The sequence below is a fragment of the Ursus americanus genome, chromosome 13 (genome assembly GCF_024610735.1).
Source record: "Ursus americanus isolate L20-20 chromosome 13, mUrsAme1.1.p, whole genome shotgun sequence".
NCBI classification, from domain to species: Eukaryota; Metazoa; Chordata; class Mammalia; order Carnivora; family Ursidae; genus Ursus; species Ursus americanus.
The window spans coordinates 7,794,454-7,821,653 of NC_142139.1; the positions used below are offsets into that span (position 1 = coordinate 7,794,454).

Sequence of the window (27,200 nt, forward strand, 5' to 3'; positions counted from 1 at the left end):
TCCACAATCACATGATCCAATTCCCTAGAATAAATCTCTTCTTTCCCTCTCCCTCCATATATATATATAAATATATTTATATCTATATATATCTATATCCACATATATCTATATATATGTGTATGTATATATATATATATATACACACACACACACATATGTATGTATACACCCAGAGATTGGGGCATCTGGGTGGCTCAGTCAGTTAAGCATCTACTTTTGGCTCAGGTCGTGATCCCAGGGTCCTGGGATCAAGCCCCGCATCGGGCTCCTTGCTCAGTTGGGAGCCTGCTTCTCTCCCTCCATCTGCCCCCCAAACTTGTGCTCTCACTCTCTCTCTCAAAATAAATAAATACAATCTTAAAAAAAAAAAGACAGAGATTAAAGAGAAAGATTTATATATATTTATATATTTCTGTGTAAGTACATATATGACTGAGTTCTAAGGAATACTTCAAAGTTTGAGAAGAGAATGAGCCCACAGAAAATACTTAGATGTCAGTAAGCAACCTCAGGAAAGTGTGGTGTCACAGAAGTCAAATGAAGAGTTATTATGAAGAATGGAGGAGCCAAGAGTGTTGCATAAGGTCATGAGAACTGGTAGGAGAAGACTACAATTCGGCAGATGGAGATACTTGGGGTGAGAAAAGAAACCCATAAAGAAGAATCACCATATCTAGTAAAGTGAAAGATCACCCCAGTAAATAAGTCTCTCAAGACTGATAGGATCATATCATAATCAAAGTAAATGATTCAAAGAAAACGGGAAAATAGAAGAACGCTATACATAATTTTAGGAAGTGGCAGCTTTCCTAAAATGGTGTGTCAACTCTATATGTATCATTTCACTGTGAGCATTATGGTGTTAGAAATATATCGTAATAGAGTTTTTTTGTATCATTAAACTCTTACTGCCTGCAAAGAAAAAATGTGCCAAAATAACTAAAAAGTTTTACAGAAGATCTCATTGAAATTTTAAAAATCAAAACGGGGCGCCTGGGTGGCTCAGTCGTTAAGCGTCTGCCTTCAGCTCAGGGCGTGATCCCAGCGTTCTGGGATTGAGCCCCACATCAGGCTTCTCCGCTAGGAGCCTGCTTCTTCCTCTCCCACTCCCCCTGCTTGTGTTCCCTCTCTCACTGGCTGTCTCTCTCTGTCAAATAAATAAGTAAAATCTTTAAAAATTTTTAAAAATTTAAAAAAAATCAAAGCAAATTAAATAATATTTACTGAACTTTTAAAATGCACAAATTAATCACCGTAATGTGGCAGTCATTTGACAACTTCTGTTTTCATACTATATTAGCTTATGGACATATCTAACATTTTATCATCTACAGAGTCTTCTTAATATTCAATCAAAAGGCAAGAATCTAGCTTTTGGACCCCATAGTCAACTGCTTGTACTTACTTTGTTTCCTAAGTGAGTGATCTTCAGAATTCCATCTTGCCACACTTTTGACTTCTTCATCTTTTGGTGAGTATACAGTACCTTATTTCCAAAAGCACAAAAGAAATGGTTTCTGTTTACATGTATTAAATGTTTATTGAAATGAAAGATACCATAACAATAACAACAAAGCATCAGGCCCCTGGATGACTCAGTTGGTAGAGCATGTGACTCTTGATCCCAGGGTTTTGAGTTCAAGCTCCATGTTGAGCATAGAGCTTACATTAAACAAATAAATAACAAAAACATCACTTTTAAAAAAAGAAACTTAGTAGTAGGAGGCAAGGCAAGGGAGGAAGGAGAGGTAAAATCTAAGGAGAAAACTGAAAAGTTAACTGAACAACAAAAATCATTTTGAGCTTCTCAGTTCTCAGTGGGAAGGAAAAAATTTGTTGTGTTACACAGACATCATGATCTGTGCTCAAAATGCAGTCCAGAGACTCCTAGAGGTTCCCAAGACTTTTTCAGGGATCTTCAGGTCAAAACTATTTTTGTGATGTTATTTGCCTTTTTACTCTCATTTCTTTGAGCATGCATAGTGGTCTCCCAGGGTTATGTATGTGCAATGTTGCAAGATTCAATTTCATACTATATGCAGAGGCAGATCTGAGAATCTAGCTGTCTATTAAATGCTAAGGGGATTTGCAAAAAAATGTATAGCAATGCTACTCTTTTCAATGTGTTTTTTTCTTTTGTTGTTTTGGAAAATATAGTTATTTCCATTTTTAAAAAGTAACTTATGTTCAATGTAATGGTTTTTTTTAATGTATAAATATTTTTTAAATTTCTGTTACAATTTCTCATATGAAAGACATCAATAGACATAAGCCCCATAATCAGAAATTTTCTGGGCTCCTCAATAATTTTTAAGAGTATAAAAGCATCCTAAGACCAAACAGTTTAAGAATCACTGATCTAGATAGAAGAGGCATGGCAATTCTTCAAAAGAAATCATTTCCTGATCCTAACAAAGAGCTTACAAAGGGTTTGTTCCAAAGGATTTTGTATAACTAATGTGAGTAGTAGGCAAGAGATAAAGTTGCCAGAAAAATATAGGGCAGTATTTGAGACATATATACTTATACCAAAAAAAATTATTCACTGTTTATCTGATACTCAAATTAACCTAAGTGTCCTGCTTTTAAGTTTTGGGGTTTTTTGTTTTTTGTTAAATCTGTCAACCCCAGTGAGACATTTGTGAAATGTGGAAGGAAGAAAGAAAAAAGGAAATAGTGGGGAGCCTGCTTGGCTGGCTCAGTCAACAGAGTATGTCACTCTTGATATCAGGGTTGTGAGTTCAAGCCCCACATTGGGTATAGAGATTACTTGAAAATAAAATCTTTAAAAAAATTGAAAACAGAAGACTTAAAAAAAAAAGAAAAAAGGAAATAGAGAAAACTGTAAGACTCACAATAAATTCCTGGCTTTCCATTATTTCTTCTGAAATTATAAACCAGTCATGTCCAGAAAATAATGGTGGTTATTCAATTATTTATATGACCTAAAATAAAAGTAGACAAAGAATATTCAACCCTGATGAAAAGAATATCAAATATGACTGTTTCCCACAAACTCTTGACAGGAGAGAGGAATCTAAGAGTTCTAAAACTATGTGATTACCAAGGGAAACCCAGGGGTAATCAAATTATCTGACTAAGTACACAATAAGAGTGACCCCACCTGGTGGAAAAAGAATTTACCAAGTAAAGCAAAACTAAGAAAAATATACAAAATAATTAGTAGTGTGCTAAGCTTTTTTCCAAGCGCCATAACATGTATCAGAAAATGATTCCTCTTCCCCCAACATTTGAGTTCCTTATGGAAAGAGCTTCAACTTTCCATTTTTTGAGTTGCCATGGCCACCACAAGATGGCCCCCTTGCTTTTTGAATTTTTCCTTTTATAGCCCAAAGTCAAGATATCACAGTATCCAGGATCTAATACACAAATTTCCTCTGCAAGGAATAATCTTTTTAATATCACTGCAATGAGTACTGTATTTATTCTATGCTACTGGATAAAACTGCTATTGTGGGCAAATTTGGAAATCTAAAATTACTGATGGTGAATTGAAGAAGTAAACAGAGAAGCCAAACAAAAAATTTCTTTTCTAAAGCAATGGTTCCAAAAGTTGATCCCTGGATCAACAGCATTAGCAGCACCTGGTAACTAGTTAGAAATTCAAGTTCTTGGGTCCTACACCTGACCTTTCAAATCAGAAAGTCTGAGGCTGGACTCAGTACTTCATTTTAACATGCCCTGCAGATATAGTGATACATGCTCAAGTTTCAGAACACAGGGCTAAAAGACCTAGGATGATTTAATAAAACTATAATTTGCAATTCTGGATTCAATTCCCCCTTCATACATACAAGATATACCACATACATATTATTTATAAATTACATGTATTTATTTAGTACTTCCTTTAGTATTTGCCAGTACTGCTAGGCTGAGGTACTATAATGAACAAATACTATTTCTAACCAAGGAATTTTCAGTATAGCAAGTTGATAAACAGTAATTACAATAAAACATGACAGAAATAAGCACAGGAGGGGCACCCAACGGGGTCTATGGCATCAAATAAGGCTTCCCGAAGAACATAATGTCTAAGCTGTAAACTGAAATAACCATAACCAAAAGAAGATGCCAGGAATGTATTTCCAAAAAGGAATCAATATATACAAGGGCCTGTGAAAGAGCAAGGCATGACCAAGGAACTCGGTACAATTAAGGGGTCAATTTAAGATAGTGAATAGTGAGAGAGAAGACTGAAAAAATGAGCAATAGTAGGAGTCAGAGGGCCTTCTATGCTATGCTGAGTTGTTTGAACTTTATTCTTTTTTTTTTTTAAGATTTATTTATTTATTTATTTATTCGACAGAGAGAGACAGCCAGTGAGAGAGGGAACACAAGCAGGGGGAGTGGGAGAGGAAGAAGCAGGCTCATAGAGGAAGAGCCTGATGTGGGGCTCGATCCCATAACGCCGGGATCACGCCCTGAGCTGAAGGCAGACGCTTAACCGCTGTGCCACCCAGGCGCCCCTGAACTTTATTCTATAAAGGCAGTACGAAGGGTAGGGTTTTAAGAATAAGATTACATAATCTGACTTGGGTTTTACAAAGATTGCACTGGCTGCTGAGATAGGAGAGATAAGGGATTAGGCAAATGAGATATGAATACTCGCCCCATAACATAGTTTACAGGACAGGACTCAAGTCTACAGACGCACTGCCTTCCAGAGATAAAACTCCCATATCCCTCCCCTCAAACCCAAAGGAATTGCTAAATGCCTCATGAATGCCAAGAAGATAACAAGGGCCCAGAGAAACACATCATTCACTACTGCTTTTAGAGCAACTTGCTCTCAACACTGAATGTGTTGGACATATTACATCTGTATGAGACTACATGGTGTAGGCACAGTGCTTGGCATGTGACAGTTATTGATATGAGATCTCTTTAATAACAGCTATCATTTATTCAGTGTAATTTTATGCTAGACACCTAACATGCTTTAAATGCTCACAACCTTATGGTGTACATATTATTTTTTACATTTATTTTACAAAAAAGGAAACTGAGGTATATAATAGTAAGTAATTTGCTCAAGATCACAAAATAAATAAATGGTAGATTCAGAACTCAAAACTAAGTAGTCTAGAGGTCCCTGGCTGGCTCAGAGCATGCAACTCTTGATCTCCAGGTCATGAGTTCAAGCCCCATGTAGGGCATAGAGTTTACTTAAAAAGAGAAGAATAAATTTTAAAACTAAGTAGTCTAAATTCTGGTGCTCATACTCACAAATATGACATGACTATTTATTGAGTACCTAGTATGTCAGGCAAAAATTGGACTACTTTATTTTATGCATGTTACTTATATATAACATTTGTCAATCTCAGGATCCCGAAGAGTAGACATCACCACAACATACAGAGTAGTAATCCAGTATTTACTAATTTAGGATTACTTATATTCTATTTAGGAACTGCAAGATAAATTCCCCATTGTTTTCCTAAATTAGAGATATTACTTGCAGGACTTACAGCTTAAAAGGAATTGTGAATACCCATACCCTCATTAAGTGGTAAATTAGATTATAATAAAACAAAGCCTAGCTAAAAAAAAAAAAAACTAACTTTATTTAAAAATGTTTAGAAGAGGCCTAATTCCTGCTTTCAAAGGAGTCAACAGCCTTTTTTTTTAACCATTAAATAGGAAAAACGGTATTAGCTAACAATGACATATTTAAGTCAAGTGCAAAATAAAAAAATTTTCTGAAAGTCTTCATCTGGCCATATCTAGTGTTGACCCACCTCTAACGGGTGAAAGTTTAAGGTACAAAGTTTTTAAAGCGGTACGGAGACCTCATATATCGTGATAATTACATAACCACAGACATGCACACATAACCCCCCAAACATATATATCCCCATACGTCCTTACGCTGCTTTATTCATTCATATATGAAATTTGGTGTTCTCAACAAAATATGAGCCATTCTTCTTTTTAAGTACGAGATGTTTTTGGTCTTTTTGTTTTGGAACAAACAAGAATCTATAAATGGTTCACAGATTTAAAAGTTCCAGAGTCTCGAACCCAATATCCTGTTAAGAAGCCATTCAGTCCAAATAACCAAGAGAAGCCCACATTACATTTGCCAATAATTACCATGAATCTGTGTAACCAAATGGCAATGAGACTTGACCCTCTGTCAGTCCTAAATGCAAACAGCAAAACCCTCTCCGGTCCTTACACTTAGGCGGGAACTGCAAAGTAGAGGCTGGGAAAAGCGGTAAAGAGGAGGCACCAATTTTACAGAGATTCGGAGCAAGGTGTGACTGTCACTATCCAAACCTGGTTCCATATAGCACCAGCAACGGTCCGCTTCTGGCGGAATAGATTCTTTCAACCCTTTGCCCTAAACTGCGACGCCGCCTCTCCCTTAAATCCCTTTGTCTATCCACCCTCACTCCGGGGAAACAATTGACTTTACCTGTCCATAAAATCCACTTTCGAATTTCTCCCGCGAAAGACCGTGACGTCATTAACCCGGGACCGCACCAGATCAGGACCCAAAACTCAGCCCGCCCACCACAACCGGCGTTTTCAAACCGCCAATCAAACATTTCATTGTCTGCGAGGCTCTTTGGCCAGCCGGGTAATCCGACGCCCCGCCCCCTGCGCCAGCTAACGCCTGTGACGTAAGCGACGGACGCTTGGTCTCCGTGCTCGTCTTTTCCAAGGCATACCGGAGAACGGTGTCGCTCAACTTATGACGCGGAAGCCAGGATAAGGTTCTGGAGACGAAAAGGTTGAAGGACGCGATCACCGGCCTAGTATTTTGGGAATTGAGCGGAGTAAGTTCCAAGTAGACTGTAGATAATGTCTCTCAGGTTGACTGAGGTTTCAATTCCTCTAAGTCCTTTTTCACGCAGTCCGTTCTATCATCTCTCGTCCTTTTTTCACTTCGTCACCTCCCGCAAACCCATCAGTTTGCTTTTCCTAGTTCTCTGCGCATGCGCAAAAGGTTTTTGGCAGCCCTTGTAGTTCCAGTTTTCAGAGATTGGGGGCGCGTATTGTCCGGCGTTGGGAGATTGGGGGCCCGCCCGGCGTTTGGCTGCGTACTTGGGAAGGGACGGGTGCCGAGATGGGCCGTAGACAAGGATGAAATTGCCTTCGTAGGTCTGAGTCTTGGCGGCCAAACGATAGCGAACGTGAGGACTTGTTTTAAAGTTGATCGTTTTCTTTTTAAGGATTCTAGTTTTTGTCATCAAAGAATCGAAATCCAGTTACGGAAGGGAGCTAACAAATTATAAGTGTCAAGTGAAGTGTACTGAGCGCTCTAATAGATGTGCTTGAGGGAAAATGGATAAGGAGATAATAAATTAGGGGAGACATGGTGGTGGAAAGCAACAGAGTAAGATGCCATTTAACATGGGCCTTGAAAACTGAATAGGGGTTTGTAGGGGCTTGTAAGGCAAGTAAGACAAGACTAATTCAAAAAAGCAAAGGCACAAAAAAGCAGGGGTGTTCTGGTACCTTGAACGGTCAGCTGTGACTAAAACAATGACTTAACGTTTTTGCCACACCATTTCCTCTAAAAACGATGAAGGCTGTGGATGAGCTTCCCAGGAAGATTATGCACATGTCAAGACATGTTACGTATAATTTTGTTGGGAAATTGTGAAACACTTTGAAATGGCCAAGAAAAGAAATACTGGATATTTTGTCTATCTCACTCTCCCAGGTTATCTCTTTCATTGTCATTGAGCTATTTTACATTTGTGGAAGTTGTAGAAAATGATTATAATGGAAATTAGTCTTGCAGTTAATTAGTTTTGCAATTATTGCCCTAACCAGTTTTGCATCTATTGACAAATTCCTTTCGGTGTTCCTGATTGTTTATGTATTTTAGTTCTCCTTTGAACTAGTTTTTTTTTTTAATATAATATCTTTAAATTTATTATTTATTTATTTTAAGTGGGCCTCACACCCAATATGGGCCTTGAACTTAAGACTCTGGGATTGAGTCTCATGTTCTACTGACTGAGCCAGCTAAACGCCCCCTCCTGGAACCAGTTTGTAACACTTAACTAGTTCCGTGATTAATTACTTAAATAAAATATTTGACATGTGTTCATTTTGTATTAATTTATATACGAAGTCCTTTGTTTAAAATTTATCTTTTAACAGTTTCACAGAATTCACAAGAATGTTTGAAACTCGCCCAAAATTCCATGGACTTTAGGTTAAGAATATCTGAGTCAGAGGGGCACCTGGGTGGCTCAGTCATTAAGCCTTCAGCCCAGGACGTGATCCCAGGGTCCTGGGGTCGACCTCCGCATCAGGCTCCCTGCTTTGCTGGGAGCCTGCTTCTTCCTCTCCCACTCCCCCTGCTTGTGTTCCCTCTCTCGCTGGCTGTCTTTCTGTATCTGTCAAATAAATAAATAAATAAAATCTTTTTAAAAAAATTTTTTAAAAAAAGAAAAAATATCTGAGTCAGAACGTAGAATGCATCATGACAGGCTATAAAAGGTTCTACGAAAAGGTAGGCAAATATGAGGGAGCCAGACTTAACTGGAGCTTGTTTGCTTACCCAAGCTTGTTTTTAGCCAGCTAGTTTTGGCCAGTTCACTTAATCTTTAAGTCTCTGTAAACAAAACAAAACAAAAAAAAGTTGGAAGAAACTACCTAATTGAGATTGTGAGGATTTAAAACAATATATGTAAAGTAACTGGCATTGTTACACAGTACTTTTATTGTTTGTTTAAAGTCCCTGCTTAGAAGCCAGTTAGATGTCACTGACTCTAAAAATTTTTAAGCTTACGTATTATAGGAAGGTGCTAAGGAGAAGGTGGTCGTGAAAAAATCAAGTCTGGATCTCCTAAAGGTGTCTCATTCAGCTCTGATGACAATTTCTTGGCCTTCATACTCGGCTTCCAGGAGTAAGAGGCAGAGGCAAGCTCCTGCTCTGGAAAGGCCTGGACCATATGACTCACCCCTAGGCAGGGGGACATGAGTCTGTGCATTACGTGCTTCAGTCTCACCATCAAGAAATCCCGACCATTGATGGCTATGAAATAATTACATATAATGTTAGTTAGGGATTCCTCAAAACTAACAAATCAGCCTGCAGTCAGCCTCCACAGCCAAACTGTCTCAACTTCTATGGGATCCACCACAGGTTTTTATTCCGTTTAATACTAAATAGAAACCATGAACATAGCAATTTGGTTATTCCAGCTCATGAAACATGTTATGGATTAGAAGAAGATAATCATCATTAAGGAGGGCACGTGATGTAATGAGCACTGGGTATTGTATAAGACTGATGGATCACTGACCTCTTTGTATGTTAACTAATTGCATTTAAATTTTTAAAAGGTGCTAAGGAATTTTTAATGTTGGAAGTTTTAACAAAATCATAAAATTAGATCCGTGTTTTAGACAAGTTTACAGCTTATGAGAAGGATAAATGACTTCTAGAACAGTTTATAAATTGTTCCCATATAATAGTGACACTCGTGGAAAATATTGGAGGGAGATAAAAGCCGTCTCAAAAGTTGAATTGGTAGGACTTAGTGACTGATTGATAAATGTTTTAAAATGGTAATAATGTTACATTTTATCAAGTGTGTGAGAAAGTAAGACTTAGAGGATCAAGACTAACAAAAGTAACTTCCTAATTTTCGCACAGCCTTTGCGTTGGTAAGTTAAATTGTACCATATCTTGTTACTTTGTGTTAATCAGAATCCTCATATATATATATACACTTATATATGTGTATATATGTGTATGTGTGTGTGTATATATATATATAAAGGTATATTTGGTTATAGAATATATTAAGATCACAAATTGCAGACATATTTTAGGCACACTAGATAAGAGTTTTAGAACTTAATTTTCCAAGTCACAAAAATAATCCTTAGGTGAGGGGATGAAGGAAGAATGATGGAAAAAATCTGATTTCAGGAAAATTTTGACTTTCTGCACTTCTGCAGTTTTGCCCTCTATTTCCTTAGATGATGGCTGTAACAAGGAAAGGAATTGGAGAGCTGGTGGTCTGTCCTTTATAATTTGGAGTTTTTACAGAAGGGAAAGTTAGCATTGGATCCTTCTGTATTGATAATTTGTAGCTTCCATTTGTGTTTTATATGTAAACCTACTCCCTTTCAAAAGAACTTGAAATGCTTAACACTTTGCAGTATGAGATCCTTTAAATACATTAATTATTTAAGAAGTGTTTAGGCTGTGATCACGCTAAAGTCCCTGCCTTCATAGTTTTTGCATTCTAGTGGGGTAGACAGACACTAAAATTATAATTACAGGTAGCAACAAGAGGATACAAGGATACAAAGTGGTGATGGAATGAGTAGGGTTAAGACTGTCAGTTCAGAAATGTTTTAGATTGAGTGAAAGAAAGGCCTCTCTGGGAAAGTGACATTTATAGATAGAGACCTGAATGAACAGAGAAGTAATCCCTGCAGATGTGGTGGGGAGGGTGAAGAGAACAGCAAGAGCGAAGGCCTTGAAATGGGAATGGCCTTAGCATGTTTAAAGGAATGGTATATCATAGTTGGAGTGAGCCTGTTGGAAAGAATTTTAAGAAATGAAGTTAAATATCCCCAGGCCAGATCGAATAGTGCCTAGTAGGCCACAGGAAGGACTTTGGATTTTGAGTATGGTAAGAAACCTTTGGAGGATTTTGTCCAAGACATTGATATGCTCTGATTTACGTATTTAAATGATTATTCTGGCTACTATCTGGAGAATTGATAATGGAAGATAATGGAAGTTCCAGTGTTCTTGCAGTAGTTCAGGCAAGACACAATGATAGCGTGGACCAAGTGGTTGTGATAAAATAAAAAGTATTCTTATTCAGGATGTATTTTATGTAGAGCTAACAAATATGCTCCTGGATTTGTTGTGGTGTATGAGGAAAAGGAGGAGGATTTCAGAATTTTTGGCTTTCACCAATATTGTGATTGGTGTTTTCCGAGATGGGAAAAACAGGGCAAAAACAGGTATGTTAAAATTTGAGAGTTCAATTTTGCCATTTTATGTAAGAGAAATACTTAAGGTAAAAAAGTGGAGGTGTCAAATGGACAACTGAGTATTGGAATGGGGGGAGCAAATGGGAGAAGTCAGCGCTGAGGAAGAGAGATTCATGAAACATCAGCATGGAGCTAAAGAGCTTAAAGCCAGAGACCCTCAGAAAGGGTATGTGTGTAGGTAAGTAGGGAGCCCAAGACTGAATGCAGTTCTGGGTAGCATATAAAGGTAGAGCAAAGTGGGATGGTCCAGAAAAGGAAATTGAGAAGAAGGAAAATTCTGGAAGCCAAATGATGAAAATACTTTGAAGGAGGGAGTTTAATTGCAGATGCTGCTGAGGGGTCCATTAGTCAGTGGAGATCACTGTTTTCAGTTTCGCTAGAATGGTGGAAAGGGAAGCCTGACAGGATGGGTTGAAGGGAGAATATGGGGTGACGAATGTGGTTATTCAGCACTAAATGGCACCTGACTGTTTTTTTTGAATGATTGATTCGGACGAGTAGCTCCATTTTATATGCATTTCAATGAGTACTTTACTTGCATATTTTCAAAATTGGCACTTGGTTAATCAACTGCAGCGTGTTTTAAAAGTGCCAAAATACTCTTTGGTTGATTTTGGTGAGAATGGTGAGAATGCGTGTTTAGTTGGAGATTTGAAGAGAAATGGCATTAATGGCTTTGTACTCTCATACTGGATGTAACTTTGAAATACATTTTCTGTTTCTGTTACTCTGCAGCATTGCTCCTGGAGTAACTGTTTGTGGCCCACAGGCTGAAGGGGATACAAATAGGCTTTGGTATTGTTTACTGAGTGTTGGAGGATGAGGCAGGGATGCCTGGGTGGCTCAGTGGGTCCACGTCTGCCTTAGGCTCGGGTCATGATCCCAGGGTCCTGGATCATCATCAGGCTCCTTGCTCAGCGGGGAGCGTTTCTCCCTCTGCCTGCTTTTCCTTCTGCCTGCTGCTCCCCCTGCTTGTGCTTGCTCACTCTCTCTGACAAATATGACAAATAAATAAGTAAAATATTTAAAAAAAAAAAAAAAAAGGAGGAGGATACAAGGCAGACTTCTTCATCTCACCTGGAGCCCCAGCACTTACCCGAACTCCGCAATTAATCTGGATCTACTTTCCTCCTCTTTACCTACAACAGACATGTGTGACTTCTATAGATACGGGCCACAGTGTTTTAGGTCACCTTGATATGTAAAAGCCTTAGCAGCATTTCCCACCAATCTTGGATGTCATCTCATTGCATAGGCCCAAGGCCTGCATACCAACCAAGAGTGGCTCCCACTGTGGTGCAACAGAGGAGACAAAAAACTCCCCATATGTCTTAACTCTTCTGTGTCCAAGAAGACCATATTTTAGGAGCCTGGGAAATACATGTTTAGGGTTTTTCTGAGGCAGGCCTGCACCATCCTGGGCCCTATGTTAAGCCTTTGTTCATTTACTTTTTTGTGTATATGTACCCCTAATGATTCAATGAAGATGACACAATTCATTCAACCAATTTTTGAGTGACTACTCTGTGCCAGGGAATAGGAATGCATCAGTAAACAAAACAGACAAAAACCTGATTACATTCTACAAAGGAAAAAGAATAAAATTGTACAAAAATGTTGGAAAATAAGTGCAATGAGAAAAAACAAGACAAGGGAGATAAGGAATGTTTGTCCAGAAATTAGCAGTTTTAAATATGGCTGTGGTAGGGTACTTCGTTGATGTGACATTTGAACAGGACTTCAGCAAGTGAGGGACTGAGCCATGTTATCTAGGCGTTAAGTGTTCGAGAACAGCAAATTCAGAAGGCCCTCAGTTGAAGATATGACAGCTGAATTTTAAGAAAAAGGTAGTTGACCAGTATGGCTGGAGCTGAGGGAACAAAGAGGCATGCAAAGTGACTCAAGGAAGGAAGAGCTCGGGAATTTCTGTCCAAGAAATAAACACTGGGATGGGAATGTGCCCCAGAAAGAAAAAGCCAGTTCTATAGCTTACCACTTGAATTCTGCTTCTAGTGAACAGAAATTAACAGTTAAGGGGCACCCTGGGTGGCTCAGTAAGTAGAGCATGGGGCTTTTGATCTTAGGGTTGTAAATTCAAGGCACACTTTGGGCTCAGAGATTACTTTAAAAAATCTTGGAGCACCTGGGTGGCTCAGTTGGCTAAGGATCTGCCTTCCGCTCAGGTCATGCATGTTCCTGGGATCCTGGGATTGAGCCCTGCTTCTCACCTCTGCCCCCCCCCTCCTTTCTCTCTCAACTAAATCTTGAATAAAAGACCACACCTATTCAATTAAATAAATAAAATCTTAAAACATTTAAAGAATCAAAAACGAGAATCAGCTTATTTCATTGCTCCTTTCTTGAGTCTGTTGAGATGGAGGATGACTGAATCCCCTCTTCTTATACTTCAAGTAGACATTTTGATACTCTATGAATACAATCTGGTAAAGTGCAGCAAAAACTAAAGCTATAATTTATGACAATGGAGGTAATTTTAAAAGTAAAAACAAGGCCAATGAAACGTAAACAGGTAAGAGACTGGAAAAGAACAAAAAATTTAAAAAACACAAGGCTGATGAAAATTCCCACAGCTAATTGCCAAGTGTTACCCCAAAGTTTGTCAGACTTTGTCTATTAAACTTTCAGGCAATTAAAGGCTAATGAGTATTTTCCTGTTATTACTTGGGATGTAAATATTTACCTTTTTTTTCAATGAACAGGAATGGAAACTGAAAGTGGAAATCAAGAAAAGGCAATGGAAGAAGAAAGCACTGAAAAGAAAAAAGAAGTAGAAAAAAAGAAACGATCACGAGTTAAACAAGTGCTTGCAGATATTGCTAAGCAAGTGGACTTCTGGTTTGGAGATGCAAATCTTCACAAGGATAGATTTCTTCGAGAGCAAATAGAAAAGTCCAGAGACGGATGTAAGTTCACTTCACTGTACAGTGGAACCAATTTACAGCATGTGGCACTTGACGTCTGGGTTAAGTTGTGCCCAATACTGGGCTTAGAGGTTACTATTTTATAATAGTTTTGCCTGTGTTTATTGATTTAATTCACACAAGGCATATTATTGAGTCCAAATCCAAAAAGTTTGTGAATGTGATTACTTAATTTTTATGCATGATTAAAGTCATGGGTATGCCTACCCAAATAAATCTAGAGAGGCAGATTTAATTACCAAAATACATTTGACCTCTGTCTAGCAGTTAATTACATTTATATTCTATATTAACTTTTGCATTTGTTAGATGTTGATATATCACTCCTCGTGTCTTTCAACAAAATGAAAAAACTGACCACAGATGGAAAGTTAATAGCCAGAGCACTGAAAAGCTCATCTGTTGTGGAGGTAATAATTTATTACAACTTATTGTATCAATTATATTAGTTTGAAATGTGATTATTAACCTCATGTACCCATTTCAAAGCTGGACTTAGAAGGCACGAGAATCAGGAGAAAAAAGCCATTGGGTGAACGACCAAAGGATGAGGATGAACGGACAGTGTATGTGGTAAGCCATTTTTAAGAAAAGCTCAAAGCTGGCGAGTGCAGTCAAAGAATGACAGAAATATTTTTATATTACAAGTAAAACTTTATTGACCTTGAAAAAGTACTTATATTTAATTTTGTTTCTAATTATAGGAATTGCTTCCCAAAAATGTTAATCACAGTTGGATTGAAAGAGTATTTGGGAAATGTGGCAATGTTGTTTATATAAGCATACCACATTATAAATCTACTGGAGATCCAAAGGGATTTGCCTTTGTAGAATTTGAAACAAAAGAACAAGCAGCAAAAGCTATTGAGGTAGGTCCAGAACCTAAAAGGAAAAGCAAAAAAAAAAAATCAAGTTGTTTTAAATAGTAATAAAATTAGGTTTTAATTTATTGATTTTTCAGTTTCTTAACAACCCACCAGAAGAAGCACCAAGAAAACCCGGTATATTTCCTAAGACAGTAAAAAATAAGCCCATTCCAGGACTTAGAGTATCAGGTAATTAAATTTAATATAAATATTTAAGTAAACGTAGTTGAAGGAAAATGAAAACTAATCATAATATTGTTACAGAAGAAAAGAAAAAGAAGAAGAAGAAGAAAGGCCGAATGAAGAAGGAAGACAATATCCAGACCAAAGAGTCAAATATGGACACAAGTAAGGAGAGCGTCGGTAAAGTGAAAAGATCCAGGACCACATCTGAGGGATCAGAAGTAGAGATAACTGAACCCCAAAAGCCACCCTCGAAAAAAAAGAAAAAACGGGAAAGACAGGAAGTAACCAGCTTACCTGTAGTGAGAACAGGGAAGAGGAAGAGAAGCATCTCCGAAGAAGCAGAATACTCAACTCCCAGGTCAAAAGTAAAGAAAATAACTCAGAAAGACAACATTAAAAAAGAAGACTTAGAAATTTCCAAAGAGAACAAAGGTATTGACAACTTTAAGGTAAATGTTAGATAAATAAATACAAGGATTTTCTTACACTTAACTGTTTATTTTGGTATTTTAAGATTTGGAAGTCTCTACTGAAGAGGAAAAGGATACTGGAGATGTAAAAGATGGATCCCTTTTAAAAGCAAAAAGGAAACATAAGAAAAAGCACAAAGAGAGACACAAAATGGGAGAAGAGGTTATACCATTAAGAGTCCTCTCCAAGTAAGTAGATGATACAATTCTGTTGAAAACTTGAAACTCTCCATCACCATTGCTAAAGTGCAATTCCAATTTGTATTTAACAGAGTTGCATATTAGCAACAGTCATGGCATGAGGCCAATATCTGCACAGGTGATGGGTTTAAGGTGACTGAGGAATAAAAAGGAACCACCACACTAAAACATGGAAGCACTTATTTTTATCATGTCACAGCAAGTGCCTCCATGTTAAAGTAGAGGGCGTTCCTTAACATAAAAGATACAGAAGATAACAGCTTAAATATAAATATACCAGAGAGGCACTTCCATGAGGCGCTCTTAAATCTTGTAAACTTCAAAAACGTAAAAGTAAGACTTACCATCACTAAAACATGGAAGCACTTACTTTTTTAGTTTCAAAGCAAGTACATCCACGTTTAAGTGGTGGGGAGCCCAGTCTTGGAAAAAGGTGAATCGTGAACATTCTTTAACCTGTAAAGTAAGATTTGTAATAAAATTGTGTCCATTTGGAGACACCTCCACTGAAACATGGAAGCACTTACTTTTGTTTTACACAGCAGGTACCCCCATGTTAAAGCAAAGGGTTCCCCCTTGGGCTCTATAAATTAACAAACTTGTTGTATTACATTTGGAAGAATAATTTGGGTTCACTTCTACTAAAACATGGAAGCACTTACTATTTCAAAAGTCAAAGAAAGTACTTCCATGTTAAAGTTAAAGGGAGTCCAATCCACTCGAGGGGTGGAAGCCAAATTAAAAAAAAAAAACAAAATCACCAAAACGCCATACCTTTAGGAAGAAAGTTTTTCTTTTTTCAATTGTACTCCCGAAGTGTGCTGTCCTCCCCGTGAAGGTTAAAAGGCAAGGACTTCAGGCACTTGTATTTATACTATTCTTAACTGCTGAATTCCTTTTGCCTTTTTATCTCAGAGAATCATTACAAGAGCTTTTTGTTATTCTAATGTATCAGCTCACAGGGAATGTATGATCCTGGGTGGGTCTGGATACTTTTTTTTTTTTTTGAAGTATACAGATGTCAATAATAACTGCTAAGACCATTACCACAAGATATCCTCCTCTTTAAGAAAAAAAAATCCCCTATCTGCTTGTTTGATGGCATAGATTAGAGTAACAATGAATGCTCCTTGGGAGCCTGGAGAGGCATTGTGTTTCTATCTGGAGGAGCTCTAGCTGTTTGAAGAAACATCTACATGTTAAATGTATGTAAATAAATAAAATGCTTCCATGGGGAGTTTTTTTCTTCTTAGAAATTCCTTTTGATTCAAGTAAATACTAAGGAATGTTATCTCTCAAATTGGAAGCAGTTTAACAAATAATCTTTAAGTTATAATCGGCCTTTATTCCTCCATAGATGACTAATTGTTACCAGTTAATTAATTCAAAGCTTTTATTTTCATAAATAAAAGCATTTGAAGCATACTCAAGAATTGAATTGCCAAATTTAAAACATTTAATCTGAATGTTGGGTCAGGGGAACCTTCCATTTTCATATTTCCTGGATCACTTGGGACTCAAGAAGTAATTTGAATGTATGTATTTAAAGAAGGAAAAGTTAGGAGGAGTGGTTACAAGATACTGCGAATGTATATTATTTAGATAATTACTTTTCATTTGCTCATTTGTGTTCACTACTTCAAAAGTACATTCTTTTCATTACAGGAGCGAATGGATGGATTTGAAAAAAGAGTATTTAGCACTGCAAAAGGCCAGCATGGCTTCTTTAAAAAAAACAATATCCCAAATAAAATTGGAGTCAAAAATGGAAACAAACGGCGTACCTACTACATCTGAGATAAAAAATGAAAAAAGTAAACAGCACTATGATAGTTTTTGTAGCATTTTATTGTATTTATATACTAACATACTATTTCTGAATTATTATAGGATAAACCTTAATTTTTAAATACTTAAATATACAGTGGTAGTTATTAGAACAATTACTGATTTGTCATGGTGTCCAGATGTGCTATTTATGCTTGCTATAAGAATATTTGAAGTGGTGGTTACAAAATCTTTTTTTTCCGGAGCTGACCCAGAAGAGCATGTGACTCTTGATTTCAGGGTCGTGTGTTTGAGACCTACATTGGGTATGATTTAAGTTTTCAGTCTTAATCAAATTTAGTAATGAGGACCTAATTTTATAAATTGAGCAAGTTTGTAGTAACAAAAATTGTAATTTCTCATCTGTAATTTTATCCTAATATATTAAGGTGTATTTTGAATTCTTTTATGTTAAAAATACAAATTTTCACATTTTAATCATAATGTTTATGGAATACATATTATTTTGTTACTGTTTATTTCTTTATTAACTAAAGTACTTTATTATTTGATTAAGGGAAAGGGGGCCCAGTTTTTTTGTTTGTTTAAGGTTTTACCTGTGTTCCTCTAACAACACTTTTCAATTAGAGTGATTAAAGTTTTGGTATTTTATTTCATGGTAATCTGCCATAAGCAGTATGGCATCCAGCATAACTTACTAAATTACTTTAATTATTTTACAATTAAATTTAAATCAAGTAAATTTGAATTAATTATTTAAATCAGCCTAAGAAGTCATTGTTATTCCCAAGTGGGCCTACTAAGTGTTAAGTGTAAGAGGCTTATTTCTGGTCTTTCCTTTTCAAATCAACAGCAAAGAGTGAAGAGAGTTGTCCCCAGGAAAAAGTTAATGCTGCAGGACCTCAGTTTGTGAGTGGCGTGATTGTGAAGATCATTAGCACTGAGCCTCTACCTGGCAGAAAACAAGTCAGGGTAATGTTTTTGTGTGTCAAGGGTAGTTGTTGCTCTTTCCCCTTTAAAATGTCCCCGTGTGAAAATCTTTTGCCTTATAGAAAACAAACCAAATCAAATTAGGTTTTATTCCTCTGTGGAAAAATACTTGTAGGATTTGATTCCACAGTAACTCTTGTGTTTGACTTGAAGCAAAATCTGAAGTCCGAAATTCTTCACTGGATCAGATTTGCAACAAGTACAGTTAACATCCTTCTATAGAACTGCACTTTGTGCTTATTTTTCTTGGTGCCCTTAATGGTTGATTATTGTGTAGTTGAATGAGCAAGCCTTACTGTGGCCATTATAACTTAAAAGAATAAAAATAGTATGGTGCTGTCTGAATATTACTTATTTAGAGGACTGACGTTATCTGTTTTCAGAGAAAATGGGTTTAAAAAATACTTCATGTGAAAACGTTTTAAAGATTTAATCGAGTTCATCTGAAATTATTTTGAACTTTTAGTCATCTGCTGTCGTCTGATTTTTGTAGCAAACTAAAGAGTTTGTAATTTTTTTTTCATTAGAACTCTTAGCTTTCAATAGATTCCTGAAAGATTTTGTGACTTAAAAAAGTCAACTATTTTCATATAAAAGGGATAATATACTTACTTTTAACTTAACATAAACTGTTTTGTCTGTTAGTCCTCTTAGAAATTGAAATTTTTTCCTGGGAGAATTCTCGCAGGATTTTTGGAGAAAAGGGCTTTTGTTAATTTTATTTTTTGTAATGTTTTTGTTATTTTCAGTTTGTGCTGTTTTAAAAATGTGAAACAATTACAGAAAAGTTAAAATATTTTGAAAAGCTACAAAAATTTTGTATGGGTGTGGAAATAGAGTTTTACGTAATTTACAAATTATTACATTACTGCTCTACAATGTTTTTTTACTTAACATATTTTATCTTCGAACAACCTTTTGTACCAACCCAACAGTATTTCTTTCTTACTGACATATTCCCGTGTAAAATGTCCTATGGCATAGCAAGTATATTTAAAATTGTTACACTGGCATTCGTCACCATGTACTATGTTTTGATTTTGCATAAGACTTCTACCAGTCGCAGTTTTTAACTTGCATAAATGAGGTTGTTCACTGTATCTGAATGAAATCCTGTTTCTATCCTGTAAAATCCTGTAGCTGTCACTAACACAAAAATTTAGATTCTGTTTAAGATTTTGGTGAGGGATTTGGCAAATGCCAAATTGGTATTACCAGCTTGAATTTCAGAGTATGGTAGCAGTATAGAATTTCAGGTCAGAAGGATTAAAAACCGAGGATGTAAATGATGCTGTGGTTAGTCAGGTTGCAAAAGATTTAAACATAAAATTAGGCAAAGTTTGCTATTTGGAATAATTGTCCATAGACTTTAATTATATTCATCAGAGACTTTTTATTATCTACATGGTAAGTATATCAATTAAGCATTTGTCATTTATCATCATCAAAATCATAAAATCAAGTTAGTAGTTACTTATATTTTCCTGGCACAAAAACTGAGTTATAATGATGGTTACTGCTGTCTGACTTACCCTTTTGATTACCAGGCTAATTTGTCTTTTAAAGAAGGGTTTTTAGTCATGAGATTAGCCTAAAATTGTAATGTATATGTGGTAAATACCTTTTGAATTGTAGTAGTCTATCTGATAAATCAGTTACAGAATTTACTACTACCAGTTAATACATTCAGATTTCATCAACTTGGTACCAATTATTTATCTTGCTTTTTGTCTAAATTTAGTACTTAATTATATAGAGAAATGGGATGGATTGACCAGTATATTTCTCCCCACTTATATTTTTCATTGAATTGGCAATCATTTATTAAGTGCCTATTTTGAGATAGGCAGTATGTGAAGAGTAGGGATGAGTTAAGACTTAGTCCCTGGCTTTGTAGGTTTTTACTGCTTATTGTTTATTATTAATAAACTTCTTATTTTATGATCAAATAATATTTTCACATATTGCTCAGTTTTTCTCTGTAATTCAGACATTAAAAATCCAGTATCTAAAAGTAATCTAAATTTCTTGTGGCTTGAAATTTGGGTCAAAAAGAAAGGAAGCCAGATGGGTTAAAACGCTTTTTTTAAGGTTGGGAATCTCCAGTAATTTCTTTAGCTTTCGGAATGGAAGTTGATGAATGAAGAATTATGTAACATTCCTGCATAATTGCTTTGTTTACACCTCAGAACATGCTGGGAAAAAATGATTAGAAATGCAGGAATCTTGTTAATTTGCCCTCACAGCAGGCATTATAGGTAAAACTTTTCCTTGCTGTGTGCCCACTACTTGTTCCAAGGAGATTGTTTAAGTATTTCATCAGAAACTATGAGCTCTTGAACTATATTCCTATAGCCGGAACCTAGGATTTTTGTAGGTTCCCAGGAAACCTTTTTATGAGTTCGAAAAAGTTGAATGTTTTTTTCATGCATTTTACATCATAAGTGATTTTCTACAGATGAGCCTAAACACCTTGTCCACCAACCTATTGTGGGTTTTTTGTTTTTTATTTTTATTCATTATTGTAACTACACCAGGACATGGAACCCTCTTCTTGTTTTTCGGGGATTGGGGAAATTACTTGTACATTCTGCCCTACAAATCTGTTGTCCTTGTGCAGTGTTCCCATTCTAGCTAATATTTTAGGATTGTGCTTGATTAAAAGTAAGTTATGGTCAAAGTTCCCAACGTTGTTGAAGTCAGTTTTTAAGAGTATTTGTGTTTTACGTGTGCCTTGCTGACTCAGTCAATGGAGTGTAGGGCTCATGATCTTAGGGTTTTGAGTTCGAGCTCCACATCAGATGTTAGAGATTAGTTAAAAACAAAAAATCATTAAAAGAAAATAGTTGTGTATATTTTAGAAGAAATGTTTAACGTAGGTTAGTTACTCATTTTAAACTGTATATGGTTTTTTTTATATAGTACATTCTGGCACAACCATGGGAATAATTTTAGAATTATTGTGAAACATTTTAATTATTTATTTATTTAAAGTCTTTTTCAATTCTAATACAGGATACTTTGGCAGCAATCTCAGAAGTTGTTTACGTTGATTTGCTAGAAGGAGATACAGAGTGCCATGCTAGATTTAGAACTCCTGAGGATGCTCGAGCAGTAATAAGCGCATATGCAGAAATTAAAAAGAAACACTGCTGGAACCTCGAGATCCTTTCTGGTAAAAATTCATAGAATCCTCTTTTTTAATAACTCTTATTTAGGGGTGATAGTATTATATTTGCCGAGTTTGGCTACTAAAACTAGTTTTCTTTTCATATTCTGATACACATAAAGTAGTATTAAATATACTCAGCTAAAGTTTTTTTATTGAAATGTGATTAATGCCTTGAATATGTTTTTTCATATTATCAGTGATCATTGTTTTTGTTTTTAAGGTGACCATGAGCAGAGGTATTGGCAGAAGATTTTGGTAGATAGGCAGGCCAAACTTAATCAGCCTCGTGAAAAGAAAAGAGGCACTGAGAAGGTAATTCAATTTTTGGTGTTTGTTGTTGTCCTTCTTTGGTAGCCTAAATTCAACATTCCATTGAAGTTTTCTGAAAGTCAGTAACGTGTACCCCTAAAATAACTTTGGTTTTGCTAGACACGACAAAATTTTACATGGTATATACTGCATTTTAGATTGTGAGAGAATACTTGTTTTTCCAGATTTTGAAATACATGAAATTAGAATTGTTTTCCCCGTAAGGATATAATTTAGAGTCTTCTTGTTTTCTGTTCTATTGTAACTAGTGGTGGCAATTTAATTTAAACAGTACTGATTTCTAGCTTCTGTGTTTTATAGTTTGATACTAAATGATTATTTAAAGATTGTCTTAATGGTAAAACACAATGTGTTTAAGAGTGTAGTTTTTAAAGATATGAGCCTCCACAGATAATATTGGTAAACTTTATGCATAAGGTTTGCTGTAGCAATGATAAGCTTTATTCCTTTTTCCTCTAGAATACTCAACAAGTGAAGGCGATAAGCTTAAATACATTAAATAATTTAAAGCAAGACTCTCAGTAATTTTGTTTTAAAGGGCAGTGAGTAATTTATCATACTTATTGTTGCTTGTGAGCTGTCACGTTTATGCTTTTAAAACAAATTATACGTGTAAAGATTAGTACATCTTACGTGCTTTTAGGACAAGTTAGGACACATAAAAACTAATACTATTATCAAAATTTTTAAATGCGTATTAGAAGATAAAAATATGAAAAGTTAAGCATTCTTCTATGATTCGTTAGCACTTGAAATCATCCTTCTGTAGTTCAGGTTTGTTGATTTGGGATTCTATTTATATAGTTCCTTTGTTTTATTAAATAAAAATCAAGTGCTTTTTCATCAGCCTTGCATTGCCTAGGATTCACTAGAATTTAAGATTATTTGGGGGGAGGTTTCCTACTGTTCTTTGTTAATCTGTTTGCATGAATACAGACTGAATTTGCTGAAATGTGGGAAGACCTCCTTCCTCCCTAAAGACTCTTTCACGTCTATGAGGTGTTAATTTCAAAGCCTGCTTGAGATTATTTAAATGTTAAAATCATTGATCCAGAACTCACAACTAAAACCAAATCACTTTGTTAAGTAATAGTTATCCTTCTAATTGGTGTGAAGTTTCATTTAAGTTGTATATGTTTTTAAAAGTAGGAGTTAGTCATTTTGTTTTCCAGAAAGATCGGACCTCCATAAATTTAAGGGGAGGAAATAAACACTGACTAGGGAGTTTCATAAATTGGGTTGGAACACAATGTTGTAGCTCTATTCAGTTGGAAAGTTGTTTTCTGAATTCATTTATCTCTTGCATGACCAAGCTTTTTTTTAGCATGATTAGTTTCATAAACAATCTAGGATCCTAGCGGAAACTATGAAAGTAGCTAGTTGGCTTCTGTCACAAAGTGAAAATAAGGTACCACACAAAGTGGGTATTGTACAGGCTTTTCAGAGGAGGCAATTAGTAAGTCAGTCGACTTTTTTGATAATTCATTTAATTAATGTTTTTTGAGTGGTCATTTTTGTTGCCCACTATTCTAGGAACTGGAGGTAGAGCCACGAGTAACAAAAGTCCCTGTTTTTATGAAGTTTACAGAGGAACAATTTAGGTTAGGTGATGACAGGTGCTGTGTAGAATAATCAAATTAAAGGATATCATGAGATAGCTTTCCATCAGGTAAGGTTGTCTGGGAAGTTCTCTGTGAAAGTGACATTAAGACAGATCTTAGGAAAGTGACCAAGCAAGCGGGAGAGTTTAAAGGCACATCTTTCCAGGCACAGGAAGCAGAAACTGCAGAAGCCTTGAAGGGAAGGAGGCCATTATAGCTAGAATCCTGGGAGTAAGCACCTTATTAAAGGAAGTTAAATATTTAGAAAAAAATTTAGCAGCCAGAAGTATGACATTAGCAGTTTGCTCATGACAGCTCAGCATTTCCACAGTAATATTCTATTACTTGGTCCATAATTGAATTAAAGAAAAGGACTGAAATCAAATCCTGGTTCTTAATTTTCACCTTATGAAGCAGGAGACTGGGGACAGTTTCCTAAGCCCCAATCAGTTTATACAGAATTAAAAGACAAAAAAGAGGAATAGGTGAAGGAAAAAGTTATTTTCTACATATGGTATTTTTACATATAAAAATCAAGTGTGGTAAAGATCTCTCACAAAAGATCAGTAAGATGAAGGAAGTATCTGCCAGATAGGGTCTCTCTCATTCTTGCTAGACCCAGCCTTTGTAGTCTTCCCTATCACTCTGAGCACATTGGTAAAATTAGATAACAGCTACTGGAGACAGAGTGAGTCTTCTCTCATTTGTCTTTATCTTTTAAAGCATATTTGAAATGTTTTTATCAACAAGGTCTTTTCTCTACAAATTACCAGTAGTCAGATATTCAGCAGGTAAAGACAGAATTCACAAAATCTGTGAACAGAGTTATAAATTACTTAAATTTTGACTCACTTCACTGATGAATAGGCTTTTAGTTTAATCTTAAAGTGACTCCCTAGAATAACAACAAATACAGGGTCCCCCTATTTTCGTTTCCAAAGTAACCAGACCTTAAATATATCCCATAAACCTGTACTTGCAAGCCCTGATTCTGACTTTGCTGAAGTCTAGAGACCTTTGAAATGACCTTGGTGAATGTGGTACTCATGTGGCAGTCACTGTTTTCTATCATAAACAGACAATTTGGTGACCTGGGCAACTTCTGAATTTTTTTTTTTCTTAATGCTTGTTTTTTTAACTTGTCCAGCCAGTCTATCTGTAGACTGACTCACAGTCTTTAACTTTTAAGTAAACTTTTAATAATTTAGTAAACATTTTAAGAAACTAAAAAATAAATAAATAAAAGTGACTTCCTGCCAATGGCCACAGTCACCAAACACTAATGAAACTCTAGTGAATACTTACTAGAATCTGTATTTTTAAGAGAACAAGATTTTCATTTCTTCCAAAGCTACAGAAGATATTTAAAATTTTTACATCAAGAAAACTTTTGGAATATTTAGCCATCTTAAATGGTCTTCTACATTCTACATAATTTCATTTGCCTTCTTTAAAAATATTAAAGGGGCACCTGACTGGCTCAGTCAGTGGAATGTGTGATTCTTAATCTTGGAGTTGTGAGTTCAAGCCCCCACATGGGTATAGAGATTACTTAAAAATAAAATCTTTTTTTAAAATTTTAAAAACGAAAATAAAATATTAAAGTATTTATATAAGGGTATAATAAATAATAAGTATTCTTAATAGCAGATCCATAGTTGAAATATTTTGATTTCCAAATTTGTAAGCAAACTTTTGTGTAGTACTCAGCGCAAAATATACTGTCTCATTCAAATAATGATTATTCAAATAATTAACACTCAAGCCCAGGGGGATATGAAACAGCCAACAAATGTGTGTGCTAAATCCTCCTAAAAGGTTAAAAATTGCCAGCATGGAGTGGCTGTTTTTAATTCAAAAATTCTTAGTGATGTGGAAGGAAAGCGGGAGTGTTATAGTAATTCTTAGATTTAATATCTATTATACTTAATAAACCATAATCCTAAACAGTTCTCTCTGTAATTGATATTTGGGCTAAGCTTCATTTATCTGATTCGTCTACCTTTCCCTCTTTTAAAAAAATTTTATTCAAACTGATAGTTGTGAAATTTTTTTTACTCATAATTATCTTTTTGTTTTAGGTATCCAATACATTATAATTTCTAATTTCTTTCTCCGCAGTTAATCACCAAAGCTGAAAAGATTAGACTCGCAAAAACGCAACAAGCAAGTAAACATATTAGATTTTCTGAATATGATTGAGAAACAGTTTTGGTTCACCTCTTAAGATTTCACTGGATACTTGAACTTTTCTTAGGAAATCCATTTTATTTTGGTAGTAATAAATAGTGTTTTTCTGAAACCTAAGTTAATTAGAAGAAATACCTTTGTTCTTTAACTTGTAAGACTTTTCTTCAGACAAGTACATTGTATACCACAGTTTTTCATTAAACATTTTATTTGCTGAAATTATCTCATATAAATCAACCTCAGAGTGATTTAGTAAATATGTTTTGAACATTATCATTAATTTTGTTGTCTTTATATTACAAAAACGATATTTGCAAAAATACTACATAGTTTAGAAAAAAATGCTTGACAGTGGACTCACTGTACTTCTTATTTTGTAATTTGCTTTTTTCTTTTCAGATATCTAGGATGTCTTTTCATGTTGACTTATACGGAGACTAATGTGTGATATTTCATTCTGTTCATTGCACATTGCTTATCTGAGCTTCCACTGAATGGGTCATATGAATTGTTTCCAATTAAAATGTTAAAAAAGTATTGATTTGTTTCTCATAAGTGAAATTAAACATTTTATTTTGTCTAACCAAAATAAAAATTACCAGATGCTGTGAACACGGGGAGAAAAAAATCTAAGAATTAGCCTTAGACATAACTGAACTCTATCATTTTATTCCGAAAAATCTCAGACCTGGAGTATTTAAGGTGTTAGAACTGAACCTATAGGATGTATTCATTACTGGATCTTAATCCCCTATCAGAATATGAAAAACATACTCTGGACAGCCAAGGGGTTTATTTCCTCGGGCTACAAACTATTTGTAGTTCCATCAGCTTTGTCCAGAAGTAGGCCTAATTTGGTGCCCTTTCTGTGCATTGTGGAAGACCCAAAGTCAGGAAACTAGTTACTTCTGTGGGCCAAGGATTTGAGGAAATTGGCTACCTCACTGCTTGGGGTGACAGTAGCTTATTACTAGTAAAAATAGGTATCTAGCAAGTTGCCACTGACTCCTTTTTTTCTCTGTGAAGGAAATCTAATATACACACTCTAATGGAGGAAAAGAAAGATCTGTAAGTAGTTGCTAAACCGTATTATGAGGATTATGATGACCACATAGGCTTCAGATGTTCCGTAATAATCAAAAGTTAGACGTCTGTTTCAAGGATTCAAGTGATATCAGTGAGGACGATCTTAAGGTGACTTTGGAAAAGTTATCGAGTAAAATTTCAGAAATTTTCCCCTTGGCAGTTTTTAAACAAGATAAGTGCTCATTCAACAACTATCTTTGGCTGCTTTTAGCACTTGGGAGATATTAGTGAAGCAAATCAGACAAAGATCCCTCTCTTCATGGGCCTTATAATCCAGGGATAGATGGAGACAGTAAACAAAAATAAGTAAAAGTTACATACTTTGTTAGGTAACTCCTCAGGACAAACAGAAAAGGTGAAGGAGG

At 35.6% G+C, this 27,200-nt stretch overlaps 2 protein-coding genes across 7 annotated transcripts in view; one reads left to right on the top strand and one right to left on the bottom strand.

Moving 5' to 3' along the window:
• Positions 1–6,576, bottom strand: part of ZGRF1 (zinc finger GRF-type containing 1) — a 93,541-nt gene extending 86,965 nt beyond the window's left edge. For all 4 annotated transcript variants that reach the window (XM_045799129.2, XM_045799132.2, XM_045799131.2 and 1 more), the window contains exons 1-3: positions 6,449–6,576; positions 2,859–2,948; positions 1,409–1,489 (exon numbers count right to left, since the gene is read on the bottom strand). In XM_045799129.2, the coding sequence (XP_045655085.2) occupies positions 1,409–1,489; positions 2,859–2,879 (102 nt within the window). In that variant the 5' untranslated portion in view covers positions 2,880–2,948; positions 6,449–6,576. The remainder of the gene's footprint in view (positions 1–1,408; positions 1,490–2,858; positions 2,949–6,448) is intronic.
• A 100-nt stretch (positions 6,577–6,676) lies between these two features.
• Positions 6,677–26,286, top strand: LARP7 (La ribonucleoprotein 7, transcriptional regulator). Of its 3 annotated transcripts, none has more exons than XM_045799134.1 (13): positions 6,677–6,812; positions 13,734–13,937; positions 14,265–14,365; positions 14,445–14,528; positions 14,660–14,824; positions 14,917–15,010; positions 15,086–15,439; positions 15,522–15,666; positions 17,344–17,492; positions 18,320–18,438; positions 21,472–21,631; positions 21,849–21,940; positions 25,681–26,286. In XM_045799134.1, the coding sequence occupies exons 2-13, from the start codon at positions 13,736–13,738 to the stop codon at positions 25,759–25,761; spliced, it is 1,746 nt and encodes a 581-aa protein (XP_045655090.1). In that variant the 5' UTR covers positions 6,677–6,812; positions 13,734–13,735; the 3' UTR covers positions 25,762–26,286. The 3 variants fall into 3 exon arrangements, with proteins under 3 accessions (XP_045655090.1, XP_045655091.1, XP_087722526.1); XM_045799135.1 differs by having other exon boundaries at positions 15,089–15,439; XM_087866400.1 differs by lacking the exon at positions 6,677–6,812 and adding an exon at positions 7,052–7,169.
• The last annotated feature ends 914 nt before the right edge of the window (positions 26,287–27,200 follow it).